The sequence below is a fragment of the Diabrotica undecimpunctata genome, chromosome 7 (assembly GCF_040954645.1).
Source record: "Diabrotica undecimpunctata isolate CICGRU chromosome 7, icDiaUnde3, whole genome shotgun sequence".
NCBI classification, from domain to species: Eukaryota; Metazoa; Arthropoda; class Insecta; order Coleoptera; family Chrysomelidae; genus Diabrotica; species Diabrotica undecimpunctata.
The window spans coordinates 115,307,082-115,334,864 of NC_092809.1; the positions used below are offsets into that span (position 1 = coordinate 115,307,082).

General features: G+C 31.7%; 1 protein-coding gene across 2 annotated transcripts in view; it reads right to left on the reverse strand.

The window, feature by feature from the left end:
• Window positions 1–481: 481 nt before the first annotated feature.
• Window positions 482–27,783, reverse strand: part of LOC140446937 (salivary protein Tsal1-like) — a 56,187-nt gene continuing 28,885 nt past the window's right edge. Inside the window, exons 2-6 of one of the 2 annotated variants that reach the window (XM_072539535.1) lie at window positions 26,096–26,185; window positions 22,528–22,695; window positions 15,106–15,381; window positions 9,634–9,886; window positions 482–967 (exon numbers count right to left, since the gene is read on the reverse strand). In XM_072539535.1, coding sequence (XP_072395636.1) covers window positions 535–967; window positions 9,634–9,886; window positions 15,106–15,381; window positions 22,528–22,645 — 1,080 coding nt within the window. In that variant the 5' untranslated portion in view covers window positions 22,646–22,695; window positions 26,096–26,185 and the 3' untranslated portion in view covers window positions 482–534. Of the gene's footprint in view, window positions 968–9,633; window positions 9,887–15,105; window positions 15,382–22,527; window positions 22,696–26,019; window positions 26,186–27,783 lie in introns of both variants that reach the window. The other variant, XM_072539534.1, reaches the window with a different exon arrangement.

Consider the following 27,783-nt stretch of genomic DNA (forward strand, 5'->3'; position numbering starts at 1 on the left):
ACACAATTTTTACTACTTGTACCTAAATTTTAAAGAATTTTTAAATGTATTTTGTCCACTATTTTATATTTTATGTGTGTGTTATGTCTATGCTTTTATAAATAATCTCAACGACTATGTCTTGAAAAAGGAATAAAACCATTCCGAAAGCTAGACAAAAAGTTATAAGAGTGTTTCATTAACATCCCGGCCAATTTTCTGACTGCAACCCTAATAAACTGTGTTGTTTGTTTATATTGACAGTCACTAATATCCAGTAATTCTTATATATATATATATATATATATATATATATATATATATATATATATATATATATATATATAAATATATATATACATATCGCATTAAAACATGAGTCGATGACTTGCGATTTCTAGTCTCCATTCCGCTCTGTTTTTCTATATGATATCTTCCATGCCACTACAAAATTTTACGATGATAAATGTGGTGCAATTATTTGTTTGATTTATAAAAAGAAAATTTAAAAACATATTTATTTATGTAAACATATTTGTTTAATATCTTAAAAAGCTAAGCACGTAAAATACCATTAACATTTAAAATAGGAATTGTATCAATAGTTTCTCTTAATTCATTAACATCACAGCAATAAATATAACCTTTAGAGAAATCACTATAATATTTTGATCCCCAACCATATTTTTCACAAATATCTGAACACAACTGTTCATCTTCTGTGATTTCTTCGACAAACGGGTTGTTTAAACTAACAAAGGCTATTCCTTTTCCAGAATCTTCGTCGAGCATGATTTTCCAGACGAATTTGGGCACTGGTAGTTTGCGCTTTGAAACTAGATACATTTCAATTGGATTGTCATTTACATCAGGAAGGTCCAGTACATCGTAAGTGCCAGTTACTATTAAAAAGGTACGTTGGTATTTGTCAGCTACTCTCCTTACAGCTGACTCTAACCTGACCCAGTTACCTCCATTAATGCTTTGCCTGAAAAATATATTATTATAAAATTAAAAAATCACCGATATTGAAAGATATATTCTTTGTCTAGGACTGCATAGGACTAAACAAATTATGGTATGATAAAAAATAAATAAGATACTTTTAAAATTATTAACTGCATGTGATATTTTGTCTCTACTGCCAGTAGTATCAAACAAACTTTAACTGCTATTTGTCGTATTTGTTAAAATATTTTTTGCAGCGTCCTCTGTCGAAATCCCTGACTTGGGTATAATCAATCTTGGGGAAAATAAGATAATATATTACATTCATTGAATGATTCTACAAGGCTTTCGATCGCATCCAAGTCGAAGACGTCTTATACCTACTGTATAAAAGAAACATACCAATCAATATTATACAAACCATCGAAAACATCTACTTCCATTATCGAATAAAGGCAAAGATAAATGGAAAACTAACACAGTGTGTATCAGTAAAAAGCGAAGTCAGACAAGATGACTCGTTAAGCCCACTTCTCTTTAATATAATAATGGACGAAATAATACAAGCAGTACGTAAAGGTCATGGTTACATAATGGGGAACAAAGAAATCTCAATATTTATTATGATACGCAGACGTAACCGCGTTAATCGCCTAGACAGAAGACGAGCTCCAAAGATTAACACACATCTTCAACACAACAGCCAAGAAATACAATATGATAATATCAGCAAAAAAAACCAACTGTATGACAAAAAGAAATCAAAATACACTCTAGAATGTAAAATCGAAATTAATGTGCACAAATAAGGCAGGAAGCAAGGTTTAGATATCTGGAAATAGATATAACTAATTACGGAGATGTTGAAGAAGTAGTACGACAAAAAAACTTAAAAGCAAGTAAAGTGGCAGTATCTCTTAATGACACAATCTCGAAGAATAAACACCTAAGACAAGACATAAAAACAAGAATATATAAAGCAGCAATTAGATCTATATTAACGTACACGGCAAAGACAAGATCTGACAAATCTAAAACGAAACGACTACTAGAAACAACAGTGATGAAAATACTCCGACGGACATCAGGAAAAAGTCTGTTGGATAGGGAGAGAAGCGAAAACATAAGAAGAGCATGCAATATAAAAGACATAAATGGATGGATGACAAAATGAAAAGAGAAGTGGAACGAACACACTAGTAGAATGGCAGAGGATAGGATAGTACGAATAGCACGAGATAAGTCATCAAGTAAACAAAGAAGTATTGGCAGACATAAAAAAGATGGTGCGATAATTTAAACAATTTAGGAGGTTAATATTGAAGAAGAAACAGGCTTTAAAGCCTACAAACAAGAAGGAAGAAGAAGAAGAAGACATTAAAAAATTTAAAAAAATAAATATTTTATGACAAGGAGTTTTAATAAATAAATTAAATAATTTAAATTCTCGAGACGATGCCCAAAGATTGCCAAAAACATGGAAAACAATTATCCCGAAGAATAACGCAAGAACGGAATCGACCAAGACCCCGCCCACTGACCTGCGCACTGGACCAATTACAAGAGCGCGCGCAACGCACAGTAACTACAAAAGCCAGCTGCCTAACACCCGTAGCGTCACTTCCACTCGAACATCGACAAGAAGCAGACCATCCAGAGAGACTTGAAAATGGCAAGTGAGATCTTGCCGAAACGTCGTCAAAATGGTTTTTATCAAAACCAACAACATTTAACGCGGAGTCAAACCCGGAATACTATTGATATAATATATATATATATATATATATATATATATATATATATATATATATGTATATATATAATCTACACTGGTAGTAGGGAGCAGTACATCAAAAGTGGACTATAGTGCAAAATGAATGACCTTAATACGGTATAGTACCGAAAAATAAAAGTGAACAGAAATAGAAAAAATAGTTCTTACACTATAGTCTTACTGTAATACACTTAAACTCGTTTGATCTGGAACATCCCTTGAGTGTAATAGGAGGAGATTCCGACTACCACTCAACGGTTGCCCGTTGCCTACCATTGATAGTAAAAGGTGGACAATGTTGCAAAAAGCACAAAATGGACAATGTTAACAAAATGATGCACCATGCAAACCTCGCTGACACCCAAAGATAATATAAAATCATGGCTGCAAAGTACGTCCCTTATTATTACAAAAGGAGCTCGGGTTAGTTCTAATCGGTTCCATTCTTCTAATTTCTAAGGTTACAGATCTCCTAATAATGATCATACAGACAGCTCAATAAAGCGTATCAATAGTTTTACCGTTGACAGTCACACATTAACCCTTTTATTGCGGATTTTATTGCAAACATTTTAAAATGACTTTAATGATATTCGTTAATACCTAGAGACCTAACAAAGCGATTAATAAATCCCATGAGTAAAGAAACAAACTTTATTTAAAATAAAAAAAAGTACATTACACAAAAAAAACATTACTTCTTATGAATGATGTGGTAAAAAACAATTTTTAAATAGAGCCACATTGCACGCTTTACAAAAAGTCGTAGTTCGAGTTTCTGATTTATTTTGTAAACAGTTAAAGCACCTTCTCCTAGTAGGTATTTGTTATGGCATACGGTCTCCAATGTTGATCATATGTTTCTGTCGTTTAGATATTCTTCCAGAACTGCCATTTATTCGTCTTAATACATTTGATTTTGATCTTCCTAATTCAACTAGCTGTTCTGCTAGTGGCACCAAAGAATTAAAAAAAAATTGTATTACTTTGTTCTACACTTATTTCATGGAAATCTTTGTAAATAATGAAAGAATTTACAATAGCGTATATAACTAATCAATAAAAACTTTTCTCCATCATTTCAGATTTTCGGTCCATATCATAAATATGTGCTAACGTTTTGATCAGCAAGATCTACTTTTCCCATAAAATTATTGTAAAAAATAATTGCTTCTAGACCAGTAAACTCAGGTTTTCCTTCAGTGTTTAGCTTTCTGTTGATAATTCCAACAGTTATACTGTGACATCAACACCACCCCTTTCGTATATTTCCATTTAGTCGCTAAAATTCCTTCGGATGAGATTAAAAACTTCATATTACCATTTAACATTTTTTTATTTTCAAATTTGGGTACGTTTACCCGATTGGCCATATAAGTTTCAGAACATGGAAAATATAGGGTGTTTAGTAGGTTAAACGAAGTAAAACATCTAATAAAGAATAGACACACATCTAGTGACAATATGGTGTTGGCTAGAGTTTTAACAACTCGTTTTCCTAGAATTCCAGTAGTTTGTATGGATTCTTTTCCCAAGTAAATATTAAACTCGTATCTATATCCATTTTAATACCTCTTTTTACTGGTTTCATAGGAAGATACTGCTTTAAGAAAGATCTTTTTTTGAACTTAGTCATTGATTCGTCGATGTACTGATGGGAACTCTCAGTCCTTGCCTTTACAAAAGTTTGTTTCAAACAAGAAACCACTTCATTGATGTAGTATATTTTTGATGTATTACCATTTCTGTCAGGATTATTATATTAGGACTTAGATAGCAGGAATAAACAGCGATATCTTAAAATAGCTTTTTTTATGAGCGAATTAGAAAGTGATTCGTTTTGTGACCAGTAGCGTGAGATATATGGTACTTTATTATAACACATAACCATAGTGCGACCGATTATTGTCATCATTTCGTACATATCTCTTTTTGTCGTGTTTAATTTTATATTTCTGTTTTCTTTTTTTTTGAAGTGCTGATATTCATTGGTTTGTACAGAAAGCAATATGTACAAATAAACTACGCGGAAATTATTAAAAAATTATTATCAACAGGACGAGAACCTTTAGCAATATTTATTATTGTTATCCTATTTCTCTAGGCAGGAATTTCTTTTTTAGGACAACAAAAGTTTGTATTTGGTATATTCCATTTTGCAGTCAATTTATTCCTTTCAGACTCATCTTCAGATATTTTTGCGATATCGGAACTTTCTTCGTCGGAAGCAGTGATGTTTACATCAACACAGTCAGGAGTATTCTCAGGTACTTCATCAGAATCTGAGGCATAATCGTCACCAGGTACATAATCCGATTCTGAGGCAGCATAAGGTCCTTCTCCTCAGATTCATTTTCATAAAGAAAGGTTTCATTTCAATTAAGAGGTTTTCAATTTGTTCTTGAAGCTCTTTTTGTGTTACAAACATCTACGTGCCAAAGTAAGTCTGCAACCAAACAATACGAATGGGATAAATACGACCCGGTATAAACTACTACTGGGACACTAGAGTCCCGTTTAGAAATTATGGTCAAATCGATAAAAACAATATATAAAATAAACAATATATATCACGAACCTGTGTTAATCAGCAACTAAATTATATATAATCGGTTAAAAAAACAGAGCATCCACTTTTTCTTTACTAAAATTGTATTATTTACAAATTGTTAATGCACGTGTTTAGTTAATATCAATTTATAGGTCACAGACGTGATATATAGATTGCAAACTATTAGGTAATGAGTAAGGAATGTCTCAAAATAAGAATGCGTTCAAATAACATGGGTTTTGAGGATAAAGAGATGTCAGCAGATTTTTTGAAATCCGCTGGGACATGTATGTCCCCACAGTAATGTAAGAGTTATGATCATTTCCTAAAGTAATTTCAAAGATTATTTTAATTAAGATTAATGTTATATAGTAACCGGTAACAAGAAGAATCTTGCTGAGCTTAATTTAAGGTTTCAAATGGTTCCTTCAACAAATTGTTAAGTTTTATTTCTGTAATCGGATTATAGTATTTACTACTACTACTACTATCGGTTCACGGCATTCTCCGATGCCTTTAGACTCCTAATCGCCATTCTTCTCTATTTAACCATAGGCCTGGAGGAATTTCTCTTTCCTCTAGTTCTTTTTCAATTCCCTCTCTCCAGCTTCTTCTCGGCCTTCCTCTTTTTCTTCTTCCTTGTGGTGTCCACGTCAAAATCTGTTACGGAATCCTGTCATCTGGCATTTTCTGTACATGGCCGTACCATATTAACTGTTTTGTTTTTATGTCATCAGCTATTTTATGCTTAACTCCCATCATTTCTCGTATTTTCTCATTTGGTATCCGATCTCTTCTTGATTTGCCTGCTGCTCTTATCCAGAAGTCCATTTCTGTTGCTAGTAACAGTTTCTCTGTTCTTTGTTTCATTGGCCAAACTTCACTGCCATATGTGATTACACTTTTAAGTATGGTGTTGTATATGAGTTGTTTGTTCGCTTTAAATATTGTTTGGTCCCACAGAATGCCGTTCATCATTATAGTATTTCATTTATCTTATTTCTTTAATAATAATAATAATAATATATATATATATATATATATATATATATATATATATATATATATATATATATATATCAAGTTTTTTATCTATACTAATGTCTCTTAATATTTTTATCAGTACCACATAAAAGATATTAGAAAAGATATTAAATATTAGATCATAACCTAATTTTTTTGGTAATTACCTTAATGTTCCAAATACGACCTTAATTCTGAAAAAAATGACTATTATGTTTGATTTCTTTAAGATTTTTATCTAGTCGTTAGTAATACATTATCGAAGGCTAGTTTTTATTTATAATGTAGGTACATAAACCTGTTATCGTATTTATCTTTTGGAAGATATGTATAATTAGCACATTATAATACAATTTATACTACTTCCTAGTCTTAAACCACAGAGTCGATAACATTTTGTCTTCTAACTATTTGTAACAAATAATCTCATCCGGAAATAAAAAGGGGAAATGAAGTTCCCAATTACAGCATTTATCAACAAATTAAGTCAACCCATTAACACAAATAAATAATCGTGTGTAAGGTGTAAAGTAAAAGAATTTATTTTTCGGACTTTTATATATTGTTTTTCTATCATTTTTTCGTCCACGTTGCAATAAACAATATTCACTATTATATTCACAACTGTGTCCACCATGGAAAGATCTCTTTCAAATATAGGCAAAAGTGGCGGTATAAAGATCCTGACCGCTATTATTATAAAACACTATTGCTAAAAATTTGAACTTAGTCTAGCGTATCGTAGTAAAGAACCCATTTCAATAAAAGTGGACAATAAGTGGACAGTAGAACAGTCTGAAATCAAAAAATTAAACTCCTTTGAGATGTGGTGCTACAGGAGAATCCACTAAATATCGTGGACTGAAAAAGTAACTAATATAAGAGGTGTTACAAAAAATGAAGAAAGAATGTGAAGTCATAAACTGTTAAAATTAGAAAGATTCAATATCTGGGTCATATAATGAGGGGCGAGAAGTACGTATTACTTAGATTAATTATGTAAGGGAAGATACAAGGAAAGAGAAACCCAGGACGACGCAAAATATCCTGGCTAAGAAATTTGAGAGAGTGGTTCGGTTGCAGCTAATTAGAATTATTCAGAAGCGCGGCCAATAAAATTAAAATAGCGATGATGATTTCCAACCTCCGATAGGAGAAGGAATCTAAAGAAGAAGAAGTAAAGAGTCCATTTCAAAGGATGCCCGTCGTCTTATATCTTTTTCATTCGCTATAATCTAGCAGCCATACGTAAGTACCGAATTGACCTTGATTTGGTAATTTTTTTTATTGGTTTTGTTGATGTTTTTGTCCCAATATGTCGAATTAAATGCATTAGATAACTTTTCTGTTTCTTGGGCTTTTATATTTTAGCTGTATGTCATCTCCTTATCCATTTTTCTTCTTTTTGTGCCATCTTTTAACGAAGATTGACGATCACTTCTTTAAACGCTTCCCTATCTTTTACAACGTGAAATATCTGTTTAACACTGAGATTAGTCCAATCTCTGATATTTATCAGACAAGATTTCTTTTCTTTCTTCTCAATCTTTTTCTACCCTCTACTCTTCCTTGCATAATGACATGCAGAAGAGAGTATTTATCATTTCGAAGTAGGTGGCCCAGATACAATGTTTTCATTTTTAAATTGTGTTCAGAAGCTTTCTGCCATGTCCAATTCATCCTCATCTTCGTTTCAGACTTTAGCAGTCAATAAATTTTAAGAATACGCCTATATATCCACATTTTAAATGCCTATAATTGTTTTACAGATTGTGCTTTAGAGTCCAAACTTCTACCCCATATATAGTCCAGTCGTCAGAGATTTGACCCCTGAAAATCATTCGAACAAGCTGAATTTTGCCGAGAATATCAATTTCAAAACCCCAAAAAAGAGGAAAAAAAGTATACCACTTTAACACCCGGCACCCACTTACCCCTAAAACCTTCCTTGTAGGGAGAAAACACAAATCAAAACAAAATCGCTTCACCAAGAATCTGTACGTAGTAGAAAAAAATATTTAAATGTAGCTGAGATAATTTTAAACAAAAATGTATTTTAGCACTTTTATGTAGAATGAACCGTTCTCTCAGAAATCACGCCTGAAGCGACCAGCGATTTTGAATGTCAGTTCCGCACACGAAATTATTGTTATATAAAATTTGTACCAATTAGACGGTAAAAAATCGATATCTTTTGATCAGAATGTTCTATCGACATAAATCAAAATGCGTTTTAAAGGTAAAGAGTGCAGCTTTTGTACACAATTCTTGTATTGTATCGCAAATTATACGTTTTATTGATCTCATGAGAATCATAAAAAATAGCAAAAATCGCGCCATGTTTATTTATTTAACACCTTTATTAAAACTAAGATTATTCGCGACAAAATACAAAAATTGCTTACAAAATCTACACTCTATAACTTTAAAATGCATCTTGTTTTTTGTCGATATGACACTCGGATCAAAAGGTATTGAATTTTTAACGTCGAGCTAATATTTTATTTTATTAAGCGTTCATTTAGCGCGCAACTGATATTCAAAATCGCCGATGGCTTTAATCGTTGTTTTTGAGAGAACATTTTATTGTACGCAAAAAATTCCAATAAATGTTTTTGTTTAGAATTATCGTAGCTTATATTTTTTATTTAAAACATTTTTTTCTATGCCGTACAGAATCTTGGTAAATCGATTTTGTTCGTTTTCTTCCTCTACTTAGGGGGTTTTAGGGGAAAGCCCAGGGGTAAAACTGGTAAACCTTTTTGCATCTTTTTTAGCTACCTAAAATTGATATTTTCTAGTTCAGTGGCATTTTCGTCTTTGAATACTGGAGTAATAGCAGTTGCGACCATACATAACATTCGACGAAACTCAATCTGATAACAATCTTTCACCACATCCCTATAAGCAGCAAATTATTTAAATATTTGTACTTGTTTCACTTGTGTATTAGTAAGTTATGTATTTTCAGCTATATTGCAGATATATTGCAAAATTAGTGCAAAATCATTGCAAAATAATTAACATCTTACTGAATTATTTTTATTGAAACGTCTTATTATACAGTGAATCTTTATGTGAATCTTAGTGAATTACTATGTAATTGTTTGTTTTAACACTTTTGGTCGAAGATAAACAGGACATCCCATTATGAACGAGCCATAGAATAATTAAAGATTCACTGTAAAATAAAACGTTTCAATAAAAATATTTCAGTAAGATGTTACTTGTTTCTGAAATACAAGGTGTTAAGATACAACTTTAAAAATATAATCGACAGTATTTCTCTTATTACTTCTCATCCATAATAGCAGCAATTTATTTCTAAAATTTATCTCTAAAATAATACAATACTTACCATTGTGGACAGGTGTTTATATAAAAATAACTTGTCAGTTGAGAACTTGCAAAAAGAAAATCTGCATCAGGAGAAAGATGTCCACGTGATAAATACGATTTTGTGTTAATATATTGTTCTGCCTCTCGAGAGCTTCCTAATAGGCTATTAAACGTCGATTTTTGGTAAGCTCGTTTGTATGCTAGATTTGCTGATACGTCTTTAGCTAGTCCCTCTGTAGAAAAGCCTGGACGCTCTTTGAACTTCGAAGTATCTGGGTCAAAAACAAAAAAAAATCATAGTTTTATAATATTCTTACAATCATTAGTGGAGATAATACTACAATAATAAATAAATAACTTTCATTATTATACTAAGAGGAAAAGCATAATGTTTTTAATGACAGCTGATGAGTGTTTACAGTACTAACTTTTTTTTATTTGATTAAAAATAACCCAGCTTTACTTCAAACATTGCGAGTTATTAGCAGGGGGTACAACACAAATGACATGTTTTCAATTTCTTACAATGTATACAATTTAAATATATTAGTTTAAATATAATTTCTTTTGTTGTAAAAATATCTCTGACCTTGTAAAATTTAATGTCTTTTAAATAGTTCAGTAATAAATTGAACTGAAATCTTAGTAAATTAAAAGTATAAGTTTTGTAAGAAACAACTTAAACAAAAACTAATATTGCACTGCAAGATACCAGACGCATGGAGAAACAGCATAGTGATACCAATGTTCAAGAAAGGAAATAAAGAAAACCCCAACAATTATAGAGGTATAAATCTACTGAACACCGCACTTAAGCACCACAAAAGTCCTAACCAACAAAATTAATAAACTAACAACTTTATCAGATGAACAACAAGGATTCAGATCCGGAAAATCCTGCGTAGATGCCGCATTTGTACTAAGACAAATCACAGAAAGGCCATCGAGTACAATAAACCAGCATATCTTATGTTATCTAGACCTGACAAAGGCTTTCAATCGTATTCAAGTCGAAGACATCTTACACCTACTATATAAAAGAAACATACCAATCAATATTACACAAACCATCGAAAACATCTACTTACATAATCGAATACAGGCAAAGATAAATGGAAAGCTAACACAATGTAAACCAGTACAAAGCCAAACAGGTGTGTAAGTGGCATCGGTTTTAAGCACTTATTACTATCCTGCAAATCTTCATCATCATACCATTTTAAGTCCACTGTAAGACATAGGCCTCCCCTGTTTGTATCGAGAGTGCATGGTCTTGTGCAGTATGGATTGAATTTCTCGTCATCGTTGGCAGATCATCTTGCCATCGTGTAGGTGGTCTTCCTCTGTTTTGTTTATCTATTTTTGGTCCCCATTCAGTTATCTTGCATATCCTCCTTTCAACCTTTATCCTTGTCACGTCGCCAGTCCATCTTCATTTTAATCTCTAAATCTCTCTACATATGTAACTTTCATTCTGTTTCGTAGGTCTTTGTTTCTGATCTTGTCTTTTATGGTTACTCCTATCATTCACAACTCTCCGTCCTTCTTTCTGCTAGTTTGCAAGAAATTGTTTTTTGTTAGGGACAGTGTTTTCACAATAAAGATTATTACTGGAATAACACACTGATCTAAGACTAATTAATCCAATACGCTTTAGATTAATTGGTATATTACCGTCTTTAAATACGTTTTTAAGAGCTCCATATGCTGGCCATCCAAATTAATGGTACTTGGAACCTCAACACCTGGCGAAAAGCAAGATTCCGGCTTGTTCAAAAGCTCAACCGGGAATGAAAACAAAAATTCGTATGCGCGATCTAATTTATATAACCATGGTTCTCAAACTGCACCCGCTCTCATGATTTTTACCTAGCGAGCGATTAGTTGGCCTTAGAGAAATCTGGTAGAGAAATCTGGCAAATAATTAAAACCACTTGTAATATTCATCTTAGCGACAGTTTTGAATGTAAAGAAATATTTCGATTTTTAATTTATTCCAATCGAAGTTTTTAAGACGCAGTTATAACAGGAGAAGCGTTATTTAATTAATATTGTATAAACAAACACTCATGTATTTTCGTTTGTAATTAAAATGTTTCTTTATATTCGAAGATTTGTAATACGAAGATTAAAACCTTATAGAGAATGTAATTTGAAATACGTAAATTAAAACTTCACGCAGAACGGAATCTAAAAATACTACAACAATAAAAAAAAAGCTGGTGTAGTCAAACAAAGTAAAAAAATTACGAAAAGAGAAAACTATACAGGGTGAGTCATGAGGAACTTTACATACTTCTACCATATGTAGAGTCCCTCAGGGAGCATATCATGTGGCCACTAAAAAATGTCAACTCCTCTTCTTTATTAATTAACAGGGTGATTTGTGTAATTGACCATTTATTTCATTTTACTGTAGTGTTTATACGATTCATTTGATTTTTCTAATTTTTGCATAATACAGTACACTACTATCAAGCATTCGACTGGTATTAGCTAAAATAAAAAATTCCAGGACTGGCTTTGAAAAAATTAATTTAGGGATTCGTATTAAATATTACACCCTGTATAATTTTTTTTTAAAATGCAATAAGTGATTTTCAAACAACATAAATAGCCAATGAAAACGACATATGCGACAATGTTGTCGCACTTTTATTAAATTTTTAGTGAACGATCAAATCTTACCAAAAATAGAACAACCATAATGAAGTATCAAATTATAAGGTATTAATTTAAACAAATGTTATAAATTCCATTTAAACATTTAAACATTTTAATTAAAATGAGTTCCTACAACATAATCTAATACGTAGAAAATTAACATCTTTACTGTCACTTTGTATTATCTCTACGATAGAATCAATTGTTTTTCAATTTTAAATTTTTACTCATAGATCGTATTGGGGCATTATTTTCGATAAATAATAAATTAAATTGATTAAAAAGTCAAACCTCTTGTATGTGTTAGTTTTTGTTGATTGTAAATGAATAAAATTTTATGTCAAATAATAATACATTGCATCAACTGTACTAAATAAAAATAAATCTAAAAAAGTTTAAAATGAAGGTTGGCGTTGACCGTTTGACGTTTCTTGATATTTTATACCCATTGTCATTATTGTCATTATCAATTGTTATTTATGTGTACAAGAATACATATTTCTTCTGTCATATCTACGTTAAGTACATTGTGTTAGTTTTGGTTACTTTCGTTCAAAATGCCATATCAGTTTTCGACCACAGAATATGCAGACATAATATTTGTTTATGGATTCTGTAATGGGAATGGTAGGGCTGCTAGTAAAGAATATCGCAGGAGATTTCCTAATCGTCGAACTCCCAGTCATCCAACATTTGGGTCAGTTTTTAATTATTTGCAAAAAAATGGCACTTTTCCTAGTGGAACAACAGAGCGACATGTAGATGAAGCGCAGGAAGATGACATTATGGACGCCGTTACTATGAACCCTATAATAAGCACTAGACAAGTAAGTCGAGAACTCAATGTTACTCAATCAAAATTAAGTAGAGTCTTACAAAAAAATAATCTATACCCATATCACATTAAAATTGTTCAGCGACTACATGCTGGAGATGAGATCGATAGGTTGGAATTTTGTAGATGGATTAACAATAATCGACCAACGCTATACAGGACACTATTTACAGATGAAGCCCAATTTACCAGAGACGGGATAAATAATTCACGAAATTCACATGTGTGGGCAGAAGAAAATCCCCATGCTATTCGAGAACGTCATTCTCAGTTAAGGTTTTCGGTTAACGTGTGGATTGGTGTCATAAATAACCAATTAGTAGGTCCTCACTTTTTTGATGGTCCTTTAACAGGGCAGGTCTATTTGAACTTTCTACAAAATATTTTGCCGAATTTGCTTGCCAACGCGAACGTTGCTATCCGAGCGATGTATTTTCAGCATGATGGGGCACCCCCACACTTTTTACTGGCAGTGAGACAACATCTCAATAATGTTTATGGCAACAGGTGGATAGGACGTGCAGGTCCTATTTCGTGGCCTTCAAGATCCCCTGATTTCAATCCCGTTGATTACCATATTTGGGGACGATTGAAGCAACTAGTTTACGCAGTGAATATTAATAACCGACAACAATTAATTGATAGAATTATACATTGTTGTAATACTATTAGAAACGATCCCCAGAGTATCCGTAATTCAATACGTCAATTAACAATTCAGCAACAAAAATGTGTACAGGCTGCAGGGTTCCATTTTAAAAATCTATTTTGAATTATTTTTATTTTGTTACCATTATTGTATCTTTTCCAGTTCTAATTTATGGGTTTATGATAACTATGTACATATTTTTAGTTTTTTTTTTAAATTGTTATTCGTTATTGTTAGTAGTTACTGTTTTTTGTTGTGCAGTGACTCAGTTTATCATTTTAATTAAAATGTTCGAAATTTATAACATTTGTTTAAATTAATTACCTTATAATTTGATACTTTATTATGGTTGTTCTATTTTTGGTAAGATTTGATCGTTCACTAAAAATTTAATAAAAGTGCGACAACATTGTCGCATATATGTCGTTTTCATTGGCTATTTATGTAGTTTGAAAATCACTTATTGCATTTTAAAAAAAATATATACAGGGTGTAATATTTAATACGAATCCCTAAATTAATTTTTCCAAAGCCAGTCTTGGAATTTTTTAGTTTAGCTAATACCAGTCGAATGCTTGATAGTGGTGTACTGTATCATGCAAAAATTAAAAAAATCAAATGAGCCGTATAAACCCTACAGTAAAATGAAATAAATGGTCAATTACACAAATCACCCTGTTAATTAATAAAGAAGAGGAGTTGACATTTTTTAGTGGCCACATGATATGCTCCCTGAGGGACTCTACATATGGTAAAAGTATGTAAAGTTCCTCATGACTCACCCTGTATAAACAATTACGACAAAATAGGTCGTATACATATCTTCAAAACTAGAAGCTCTAAAAAAAATAAGTGAAACTCAAAAGTGTTTTAGATTATTTTATTTTTTTTTTAAATCCTGTTTTAAGGAAATCATACAATCAGGTAAGGTTATGTAGTACTTGTTTATATTTTTTTTATATTATTTATGTTTTTTTTTGTTTTTTGTTACATATACTGAAACAACCACATGTGTTAGGATTAAAACTAATTCATATTACTTTAGAATAACATTACTAAATGGAAAAAATTTTCATTCACTCTCATAGTTACGAAATTCAATCTTTGTTTTTCATGTTACGAATATCTAATGCCACCTTTTTGTCATTATTTGATGAAATTAACGTTAAGAGAATAAAAAGCGAAGAAAATAACATGTAGGAAAGAACTAACAGAAAAATAAAACAGAAATATGAGTAAAAGAACAACAATTTCTTTAAATTTTTTCCTATAGGTTTTTAAAACTTGCAATGGCGTGTCAACAATTATTTTTAAAAGAACTTTATATTCTATAATTTACTTACATGCGACTTCTTCGCCATGGATAACATGTTGGCTGTATAATGTTTTTCCATTTTTCTCGTCATAGCAAACTGAAATTAACGGTTTGAAGTATCGCTTTGTTACTTTATACCCAATGTTAATTATTTCTCCATTTCGGCTTCCACATCTTTCTTTGGTTTTTTGAACTGAACCTCTTATAGACTTACTACATAGAAAACTGTCAAAATTATATGTACTTCGAAAAATCTTCAAATTAGCTCCTTGAATACAGGTTGCATAAGTAAAATTAGAATTAGCTAAAAAATAAAATGCAATTTTGAATATAGAACGCCTACACTTTCTGTAACTTTATTGCTAACAATAGATAGTTGAGCCTTTCCTAGAATTTTCCCTTGTAGTTCGTCCCAAACCCTTCTTTCAGTGAGTCATAGTTGATCGAATTCTCTCTAACGCATTAAGTTAGAAGTGACAGAAAAAAACGTGAGTCTGTGATTATTATACATAGAACTTAGAAAATTATGTATCGTTTACGGGTATTTGTATATTAAAGCGAATTCTACTTACGGATGTATAATTGGTTGAAGTTTATAATACGCTAAATAGATATCCAATCAATGATGCGCATAAATATAATTTGACGCAGAAGGTCTCTATCTTGACAGTACTTTCATAATGTCAACTGATAAAATGATAGTCATTCGAGGTTAGTATTTTCAGACATTTTACAGTGAAAATTTAATTTTGTATTTATTGTCATAAAAATATTTTAAATATGCCGAGATATACCGAGAAGGAACAAAGACTAATATTAAAATTATTAAATTATTTTTAATTAGAAAAAGAAGCTGGGACAACTTCATTACCAGTTTTTGCCGTTCATTAACCAATAACTATAAACATGTTATTAGAACTCGTGTATAAGAATGTTTAGTGAAGGTTTGTATCAAAATATAGTTTTCCACAACCTGCTGAAATATCACTAGCGTCTTTAAATTTTTTCTTGTTAATTTTAGGCCAACACGTTACCCTTCATATCAAAAATACCAAATTCAAGTTGAGACTAAACACTCTTTTAGTAGAATATTTAAAAGGGAGACATATACGTGTTTCAACAACCATGATGAAACTTGAATTAATAGAGATGGTAAATCTTAGCTAATTAAGCATTTTCCTTGGAATGTATAGAATAGGAATTATGACAAACTGCCGTTCCAATATAATGCGCAATAAAAATTTATATACAGGACGAAACCTTTAATATGTAAATTAAAAATTTTACCTTTAATATTAAAATACAATTTTGAATTGTTAAACTTTTTATTTTATATTTAAAAAAAATAACCTTTTCACATTTAACCAATTACGATCCTGCAACTGTCATATTTAACTAAAATGTCATGCAATAATTCTCGACATTCTTAAAATCCTATATGACGTCAAAATTAGTGACGCACTGAAAGAAGGGTTTGGGACAGACTGTAGTTCCATTTTTCCTAGTTTTGAGTAAAATGCAAAAGAAGCTGAAATTAGCACACATATTAAAAACAATAATAAAAATATGAAAAACATGTTTTAAAAAAAATGAAAATAAATAGAATTAAAGAAGTAATAACACAATAACACAATTATTACACATAATTACACTATACAAACGAAATACGAACATAATATATTCGTGTATATACCATGAGGTCCATATGTATGGAATAAATTCATTTTTGGCATTATTATGTACTATCTGAAAAAACCTGAAACAGGTCGATTTTTATTCTTAAATTGACAATTTAAAGATTAGAAAGGGATTTTAGTTCTTTGTTCAGAAATATAAAGTTTTTTAAGTTTGGTGCAATATTAACTGAGAAAATTGATTTTTAAGATGGAAACTTTTGATAATGTCTCTATCACAAAACTTTAGGTTGAATGAAGATAATAATGTGACATAATATTTAGAATATATTTTTCAATGTAATTTTCAATTAAATTAAATGTTTAAAATGACCACCATTCACTTCTTGACAATAGCCGAGGCGATTTTGGAATTCTCGCACATTTTTTACTACCTCGGGGGTTATTTTGTTGATTTCTTCCGTTATGCTAACTTTTAAATCAGCAATACTGTTTGATCGATTAAAATATACTTTAGATTTTAAATAACCCCAATAACCAATAGATTTTAAATAAGAAGTAATCCAGAGGAGCCAAATCGGGGATCTAGCTGCCCATTCGATCGTTGCACGTCTTCCAATCTACCTATTGGGAAAAACCTCGTTTAAATAATTTCTTACTATACGTGCAAAATACGGAAGAGCTCTGTCTTGTTGGAAGTAAATAGACCAATCTATCTATAATAAAGAGATCAATATTTGGATGATTCACATCAGGAAAAAATCTTCGTAAAGTAGGCGCTAAAAAGTTAATCAAAAATTCTAGATAAACCTCACAATCAACTGCCCTCAAAAAAATAAGGATCAATAATTTTATTGCTAATGATACCAGCCCAAATGTTAATTTTTTTAGGATATTGCGTGAGTCTCACACACCCAGTGAGGATTTTCTCTGAGTTTGTTAACCGTTCCGTTTAAATGAAACGTCACTTCATCAGAAAAAACTATTTTGTTTATGAACTGCAAATCTGCGTTCATTCTGTCAATCATCATTTCACAGAATTCTTGTCTTCTATCGGGAACATCTTCATTTAACTCCTGAACCAACTAAACTTTGTAAGGGTGGTATTTTTCTTTATGCAAAACTCTTAAAATAGATGATTTACTTACATCATTGACGGCGGCGAGTTTTCGAGTTGTCTTATGCGGATTTTCTCAATATCTAGAAGTACATCTAACTTTTTTTCATCAGTAAATTTAACATTTCTACCTGGTTTTTCAATATTTTTTACATCCAGTATAACGGGTATTTAGTATAACCAGGGTATTTATTATTAAACATTTCACAAACCTCCTTTTGAGTTCTTGTTTTATTACCAAAACCAATCATAATTAAAATGTCTATTCTTTGAGTCTCGGACAAATGAGTCATAATTAAATTTAATACGCGCACAAATATTATACTGACGTCTTTTAAAATGACAGCAGCCTACTAGATTCATATCAATTGTTTATTTGGCTTCTTGACTAATATTTTATTATCTTCAAAGTTTTTTCCCTAATGTTTAGCAGAACAGATACGAAAATACCTGATTATTTCTAAAGTATCTTTTAATAGACCAGGCAATGTGCTAATTTAAAAATTAGGATAACGAAAGAAACTAACAAAATAACCGCCGAAGTCATACAAAATGTTGTACAAGAATTCCAAAATCGCGTCAGTTGTTGTCAAGAAGTGAATAATGGTGGTCAAGCTGAACATTTAATTTAATTGTAAAAATCAATTTTCTCAGACTACACTTATAACAGTGACCATTACCCAATAATAATCACCAATAACTTGTTCAAGCCCAAAAATGGAAAGCACGCCCCTAGGTGGAAAACAAAGGAAGCAAATTGGACATTATTTGAAGATATCATAGAAAAACATGTCACAAACTGTAAAATATCCAAAATTATTGACACAGACATCGAAACCTTCTTCAGCATCATATTAAAAGCAGCCGAGGAAACCATTAAGAAAACTGCACCTATTACAAAACATAAACCAGTCCCTTGGTGGAATGAACAATGTAAGACATAGATCGAAGCTTCCAAAAAAGCCTTTAACAAATACAAAAGACATAAAACACTTAACAATAAAATCGAGTTTCAAAAACTTAAAGCTAAAGCTCAGTTAGTAGTAAAAACTTCAAAAAGAAATTCGTGTGCTCAATTTGTGTTGAGTATAAAGAGTAGGACCCCTATGTCTGAAATGTGGAAGAATGTCAAAAAAAATATCTGGAATACCGGCTTATAACAAAATCACTCAACTAAAGAAAGATAATAAAATAATCACAGATGACCTAGAAATAGCAGAAGAATTTGCTAATACGTATAAAAATATATCTAATACAAGCAATTATAATAATAATTTTGTCAACTTTAAACAGAACGAAGAATGCAATGTAATTATACCGTTTGTAGATGACACAGATGCTGTAAACACCAAATTTAATATTAATGAATACAAAGATGCATTAAACTCATTTAAAGAGACTAGTGAGGGTCCAGATAACATCCCAATGGTTTTTCTTAAGCATTTACCTGAGAATGCATACAATCATCTTCTTAACATATTTAATATTATTTGGACAGAACAGAAATTTCCAACAGCATGGAGAGATTCTATTATAATACCTATATTAAAACCAAAATGCCCCAAAACAGATCCTGAGTCTTATAGACCAATTGCGCTAACATGTACTGCATGCAAACTGTTAGAAAAAATGGTCAACCGTGGTCTCCTCTGGACACTTAAAGATCGAAATATTATTATTCCAGAACAAAGTGGTTTCCGACAAAATAGATCAACTCTAGACAATATTATAGACCTAGAAAACAGTGTACATGAAGCCTTTTCCCTTAATCAAAAATGTATTGGAATATTCTTCGACATTGAAAGAGCCTTTGATACAGCTTGGCGCCACCGTATCATCAGATTACTGTACGATTTATAAATCAAAGGACATTGCCTTGCATTTATAAAAAACTTCTTATATAAAAGATATATCCAAGTTAGAGTAAATGGTAATTTGTCGTCAAAAGTGGAATTGGAAAATGGAATTCCTCAGGGATCTATTATAAGTCCTACGCTATTTATAATTGCCATAAATGATGTTCTACGAAATTTAAAACTTCCACTTAAAGGCCGCTTATATGCTGACGATCTCGTAATATTTGGTCAAAGCAAAAACTTAAACAGCCTCTCACAACTTGCACAGAGTTTCTTGTTAGATATTGACAAATGGTCAAAGGAAACTGGATTTATCTTTTCAACAACTAAAACTAAATATATAGTATTTTCTAAAAACAAAGTCAGTACACCAATCTCATTATATCTATACAACCAATCACTACAATAAAAAGATTCGCTAAAATTGCTAGGAGTTACTTTTGACAGAAAGTTAAATTGGAAAGAACATATCAATAATCTAACATGTAAATGTTACAGAAGATTGGATTTACTAAAAATTCTATCAAACAAGAATTGGGGTTCAGACAGGAGTACATTGTTAATTATATACAGAACTATGATACGATCACAGCTAGACTACGCGGCTATAGCTTACGACTCAGCATCGAAATCAGTACTTAAAAAGCTCGATACTATTCATAACACAGCACTTAGAATATGCCTGGGAGCCTTTTATACAACACCGATTGAAAGTTTACTTTGCGAAGCAAATAAATTGTCGTTAAATGATAGAAGAGCCTACCTTAGTCTAACATATGCAACAAAAATTAAAGATAATGCAAAAAATCCTGTCTATAGAAATACTTTTACTGATAATTACCCAAACCTTAATGCAAATCACCGTTCTATTAAACCTTTCTATAAAAGAATAAAAGACCATTTGCATCTGTTTGATATTGTCATACCTGAATGTCTTCCATACACATATGATCATAATCCACCTTGGATTCAAAACATACCATCATATAACTTTGAACTTACGTCATTTGATAAAAACTCCACTAATCCTGATCTAATTATTTCCCATTTCAGAAAAATCATTAGTCGTTATAAAAATCATACCCAGATATACACTGATGGTTCAAAATCATCCGAAGGTGTGGAAGCGTCTGTAGTCTAGTAGTCCTACTCCAGAGAAGGTCCTTAAATTCATACTATCTAATGTTAGTACTATCTATACAGCTGAACTGTATGCTCTCTATCGCGCCATGGAACTAATCAATCTGACAACAAACTCCAAATATATTATCTTAACAGACTCACTTAGTACTATACAAAGCATCCGACAACTGTATCCAAAAAACCCGCTTTTAAAAAAAAATTGAAACAGTCCTTCTTCAGGCTTATATCAATCATAATGAGATAAATTTCATCTGGATCCCATCCCATATAGAAATAAAAGGCAACGAAACTGCTGACCATAGTGTTAAAGACGCGATAGTGAGTGACGTTTCCGAGATCGTAAACACATCAGTATCAACAGATATAAAAGCTTATATAAAAAAATCAATCTTAAGTGCGTGGAAAAATAAATGGAATGTGTCGAATTCAAAATTAAAACAAGTGAAACCCAGCATAGAGGCATGGAATGTGTTACCTAAGTCAAGATGCCAAGAAATAATAGTAACGCGCCTCAGACTCGGACATACTAGGTTAACGCATGATTAATTAATTAAAAAGTGCGAACCGCCGCGATGTGAAACGTGTAATACGACACTAACAATAATGCACCTACTATGTGAATGTCCCCTCTACAATCAACAACGAAGCAATAACAAGATACCAGGAACACTTATAGAAGCTCTAGGTGCAGACTGTAACTTTAACAATACTCTGAATTTCTTGAAAGACATTAATAAGTACCACAATATTTAATAAACCAAGTTGTATTGAAGTAATTGTACCTAATGTAATCCACTAATTTTTCGCTAATGGCCATTTGGTCGATGCGATTTTCTAAATAAAAACAAAAAAAATATTTATTTCTCAGTTATGACTGCACAAACTCAAAAAAAACTTTATATTGCTGAACAGAGGACTAAAATCCCTTTCTAACAAGGTGCAACACGACCCCCTTTGTTATTTAAAATTTTCGAGGGGGTGCTTATAATTCAAAGGGGGTGCTGGAAGGGGATACTATTTTAATACTGTAAATTGTCAATTTAAGAATAAAAATAGACCTGTTTCAGGTTTTTTTTCAAATAGTAGATAATAACGCTAAAAATGAATTTATTCTATACATATGGACCGCATGGTATATTCTTCCGTGTATTTATTCCTATCATTCAAAAATATGCACAAAGTTTAGATGACAGAGAAAAGGAAGAATGACAAACATTGTTATTTCTACATGTAAAAAAAATAGAGAATGGAATTATGTTCATATATGGTTTTATTTGTGTTTTAGGTGAAATGGACTTATTTTCGACGTATAGTGAATAGTGAAATTTAAAATTTTAGGTAGAATTAACTGTAAAAATATGTATGAATAGAAAGTGTTTCGTTTTAAAATTCAGGAAAAACCGTTTGGGATTATTTTTTAATGATGCGGATTGTCTTATCTAATTGGGAATATTTGAAAAAGTTAATTTATGCAGATTCTATTGTTGGGTGTATATCGAAAACATAAACAATTTAAAAATGGATTTCGTAGGAAATGGAAATTATGTCTATTTGTTTGAAATACTAAAAGATGATTGGTTGAAAATAGAAATGGTAGGAGTATTTGTATGTTTATAAAAAAATTCATTTTTAAACAATATTTTAGCATTTTATATGCAAAGTTTATTAACTAACAAGGTAATATTAACTGATATACTTACTGAGAACTAAATAATTCTTTTCCGGACACACAAATGTTATACCCTCGCCAGATTTCAAATGAATTTGACCATGTTCAGGAACAATTAATTCATATTTTGATGAGTGGTTAGTTAACATAACAGGCAAATATTTTTCGTTGGCATTGTTTAAGACGTTAAAGGTACATCCTAAAACAAACATAAATTAGTAGCGAATTGTAGAAAATGACATAAATATAGTTGTAATTAAGTTAAGTAGCTTACGGGTATTTGGAATTGAGTCATTGCAATATTTAAACCTGGGAAAGATCCTGCGCTACCTTAAAGCTATGGACTAATCACTTTTTAAAGCATCTGCTGCAAGATATTTAAGAGGATAATTTAGATAAGATTATTTCACATTGCAAAGTCAAATATTCCTTAAGGATTCATGCCACGAAGAAGCTGTGGCAATCAAGTCCTCTACCTAACAACATTTATTGAGAATAGATTTCAAAAAAACTTTAAACAGCAGTAGCTTTCATAGACTTGACCTGCGCCTATGACACAGTGTGGAAAGAGTCGTTTTATTTAGAATATACTAGATGGTACCATGCCGTTCATTCAACAATCTGATAAACCAAATGGTAAATGACAGACCTCTTCAAATACATCTCGATGAGAAATTTAGTAAATTCAGGAATCTGCGAAACCCCCTACCACAAGGGTGAGTTTTGTACTTTCTTTTTACTTTATTTTTAATATTTATACATCATATATGTAACTACAAAATCACGCAAATTTGCTTATGTCAATGACATGGCCCTAGAAGCCCAAGAAGAAGACATAAAAACGCCGGAACCACCATAAAAGCTGATCTAAACACCGTTAGCAGATACTTCAAGAAATGGAAACAAATGAGTCGAGTACTGAAGTCCAATCCAATGAGTATCCAAAATAACTCTGCGTAGCAATAGATCGTACTGTAAATGTAACCTTTAAAGAGCATTTAGAAAACACTGCAGCCAAAATAAAAATCTACAATAACATTATTCATAAGCCAGCAAATACATCATAAAGATGTAATGCAGAGGTAATCAAAACTAACGATCTCTCCTTAACCACTTAAGGTACTCACCCGAGTTAACTCCGTATGACGACACCTTTTTTCTCAAAGTGTTTTAGTAATAAACGGTTTGCAGCAATAAACCAAAACCTTTATTTTAGCAATAATGATAATTTCGACGCTGCAACACATCCTAATCCTAAGCTGAACAAAATTTGGCCAGTGTACGAAAAATTATGTGCCAAGTTTCGTGACGCAGTAAGACCTACAAAACATGTAACCATCGATGAAAGCCTGCCATTAGACAAAGGTCGGCTTTGATGAATCCGGTATATTCCAATAAAAAAAGCCACCTTTGGAATAAAAACCTATCTATTGTGCCAATCAAAACGTGGTTACATGTGAAATTTTCTCATTCACACAGGAAGACAGACCAATCTTGATCCAGATTACGCAAACCTTCCAGTTTCAGCTCAAGTGGTCATGACTATGTCGAAGCCATTACTCAATCAAGGATACTGTTTGACTATGGACAATTTTTATAATTCACCACAACTTGCTGATATACCTATTTCCAATAAAACAGATGTGTACGGTACATTAAAGGTATCCAGAAAAGAAAATCCAACAGAACTAAAAAATACAAAGTTGCGAAAAGATGACATTATAGCCTTTCAAAGAGGTAAGGTGTGTGCTCTCAAATGGAAGGGTAAAAGGATATATCATTGATTTCAACTGTTTAATCCAACGCTACCTGGGAGTTAATAAAAAGAAATGAAACAAAAGTTAAGCCAACAGTTGTTATCGACGTAGGCTTAACGATAGGATGGGCGGTGTCAACCGTGTCGATCAGTCTCTATCAGATTACAACATTTCACAAAAAAGAGGAAAAAAGTATTATATGAAAATATTCTTTCACCTACTATATTTCGCTTTGTGAAATTCCTTTACTCAGTGAAAAGAAGACACAAGATATTTCTGCTCTAACTGTGACGTACCTCTGAGTGTCACTCCTTGTTTTAGAGTGTATCATACTATTACCAATATTTAAAAAGACGTGAATTGTGATTTTTTTTTCTTACTTGTAGTATTTTTTTATGTAAAAAAATGGCCTTAATTAACTCGCGTGAGCGCATGAGGGTATTTTTTATTTTATATTTGTCCAATAAGATATGCTTTTTTGTACTTTAGATTATAATATGGTCTTCGGACATATTATGCGAAATAAATCCAGATATGCTCTCCTTCAAGCCATCCTACAAGGAAAAATATTTGGAAAACGAGGTCCAGGAAGAAGAAGAACATCTTGGTTAAAGAACCTCAGAATCTGGTTCAATACAACATCTGTGCAGCTTTTCCGCGCTGGCAGATAAGAAAAAGATTGCCATGATGATCGCCAACATTCGTATCGGATAGGCACATCAATAAGAAGAAGAATAATCTAGTGATAATAGTATTGTTGGTAGTTTATTTTATTGTAATAAAATAAATAGATAATTTTGTGACGTATTTTTGCAAATAAATATGTACGTTAAGCGGTTAATATATTTTATTGTAAAGTTTTTGCGCCTCTGGCTAAACAAAAGTCATAGATACCCAGTTAAACTAAAAAATAAAGTACATAATGGGGGCTATGAAGTCCAGACCAACCCAATGGCTTCCATATTTAAGCAATATCACTCCATTGACAACAAGACTACTATCAGCACTTAAAACTTGCCAACAAACTGAAAATGCCAACAAACCCAGTACTGCTGATAAATAGAGACAGCGTTGAACTGGACCAAAGACGCTAAAACTAATATCCATATATCCGCCTTCTAAAAATGCTAAAAAATTGACTGTCTACTGTTGAGCACTGGGTTGGCAAATCGAATCGTAAATTTTATTCTGATGGAGAACTCCACCAATAAATCAGAGGCTTTTCTTTCCCTCTTCGTAAATGGTTCAACCTAAATAAAATACGAGTTAGTTTTGGAGTTGGTAACAAACTTTTGACCCAATTGGAAATTATTGTTAGTCAGGCATGTGACAAATACAGTGCAGCTAAACAAACAATCAGCATCATCGTCTGGGAATACCCAGCTTCCAAATCAGCAGACAGCCTACAAGAAATCCACTAACTCACTTCTAAGGCAAGGGATTTGGTTCAAGGCTGTAACCTTCGACTTTAAGTTAATAATTTTAATTTCATATGTTCTATGTTTGTGTATTCTAAAAAATACATTTAAATAAATTTTGATAATACAGAAGAACACAACCTAAAAAGAACAAAAATATCCTGACACAAACACCTAAGAGAATTATTTAACAGAAATAAGTACTTAGAAATTCTAACGACAAAATCCGTATAGTTAAAATGGTTTCCAGCATTTAAAAGCAGATACAAGATAAAAAGCAAATTAGTTTCTGCAGAAAGGAAATGTTATACACGGAACGTGATATTCAAAAAAATAAATTGTATTTACCTGCTCTCGAAGCATTGTACACAAAATGGAAACAAGTACCTAAAATTAACCAAGAAAAAATACACCTATATCTTACCATGGTTACCACTATAATGCTGAAAATAAACATTTGTGTTCAGCGGTTAAGGTGTTCGGTGATAATCACCGCATTTCCGAAGAATTTTATCTGAAACAAAGAAAGCTAATTAGGATAGTATGTTAATTATTTATTAAGATAAACGTTTCTAGTTCACAGAATAAATTAAGCGAATTTTTATTTAAATAGTAGATCAAATGATGACTTATTAAATGTACAATGTTGAAAAAATAACAACAAAAATAATTATATTGGATATTATAATGTGGTTTATAACATTTTTAAAATATCAGTTTAGGTTATATAGTCATGGATTCAGCTGCACCAAATTTTGAAAATATGCACACATATTTGCCTTTCGACTGACGCTTTGTAATATTTAGATGGTATTTAGAAGGTACAGTTTCGTTGCCGTTCCAGGATGATCCTATTGTACTAGGTGATTCATTTGTTCATATTAAAAGTAGATTGTTACCCTTAAACAATCGCCCCGCACCAAACCCAGAGCTTAGAAAACTTTTCTGTGGTATCTTTCGAAACTATTTAGAACGGAAACACATAATCATTGATTCGTTGTCGTATTATATTCATCATCATTGTGTTTTAAAACCATAACACAGTTAGAATGCAGTGTCGGTCTTACGGCGCGCAGCGATGCCGCTCATGTCGGCACAGTGGTAGGTGTGTGGTAGTTTGGCAAAAGACTGAAAATTCATCACCGTACGCGATTTGTTCTAAAAAATCATTACTCATTAATTTAACTAAGTTAAATAAATAAATAACCAAAAAAAAAAGAATTAATTCTATAAAAAATAAACAAACCTTACAACGCACATTTTTGAAATTTGGTATGACTCTTGCACATTAAGGGTCATACCCTGTTTGAAATTTACGACAGATATTGACAAAAGCTCCATAATGTAGGTACTTTCATCTGCTTGCGAAAAGGAAATAGAACTAAGCTTTTATAGTTTTTGCCAACAAGTTTTTGGTCTAATGGCCAGTACCCAAATCGAAAAAGAGTCATGTTTGCTTTTCGTGGATAATGAGGATTAAAACTGATTCGCTTCTCCAAATGACTTTATAATGATCTGTATTTCCCACAAAGAATGTGTTTACAATAGAAGCTATTGAAAATTGATAAATATAGATAAGCTATCGACAATGAGTTTTTGATATATTTAGCTTTTTTTATAGTATTTTTCTTCACGTTATTGTTTAGTTCGACAATGTAACTCTCCCATTTATATATCGATGATTGCATAATGCTTTAGTTGAAACAATAATGATAGTCTTTTATACAACCGTAGGCACTTGTTATGCGCGCGTATATTCCACTGCTATGATTCCTAAATCCGGTCCTAATGCGCCACTCGGGACAAACCAGCAACGTGGTTGGCCGTTCTCCCGTAAGAAATACATTGCCTACATTACATCCACTGCATTCTAACTGTAGTTTCTACTATACATAACTTGTCCACTTCTTGTAAAATAGTCTTTGATACCTTTAAGAAAACTAGTTAACTTTTTATGTCAAATCCTCACCATATCCTAGTCTTACAGTAATAAAACAATTATGTAGTGACTAATCTAAAAATTTTCCTGATGTTATCATCCCAATTTAAAGAGATAGGTATGTAAGTAGACGACTTTATTAGCAGTCCTAAGAGAAAGAGAAATTACATGTC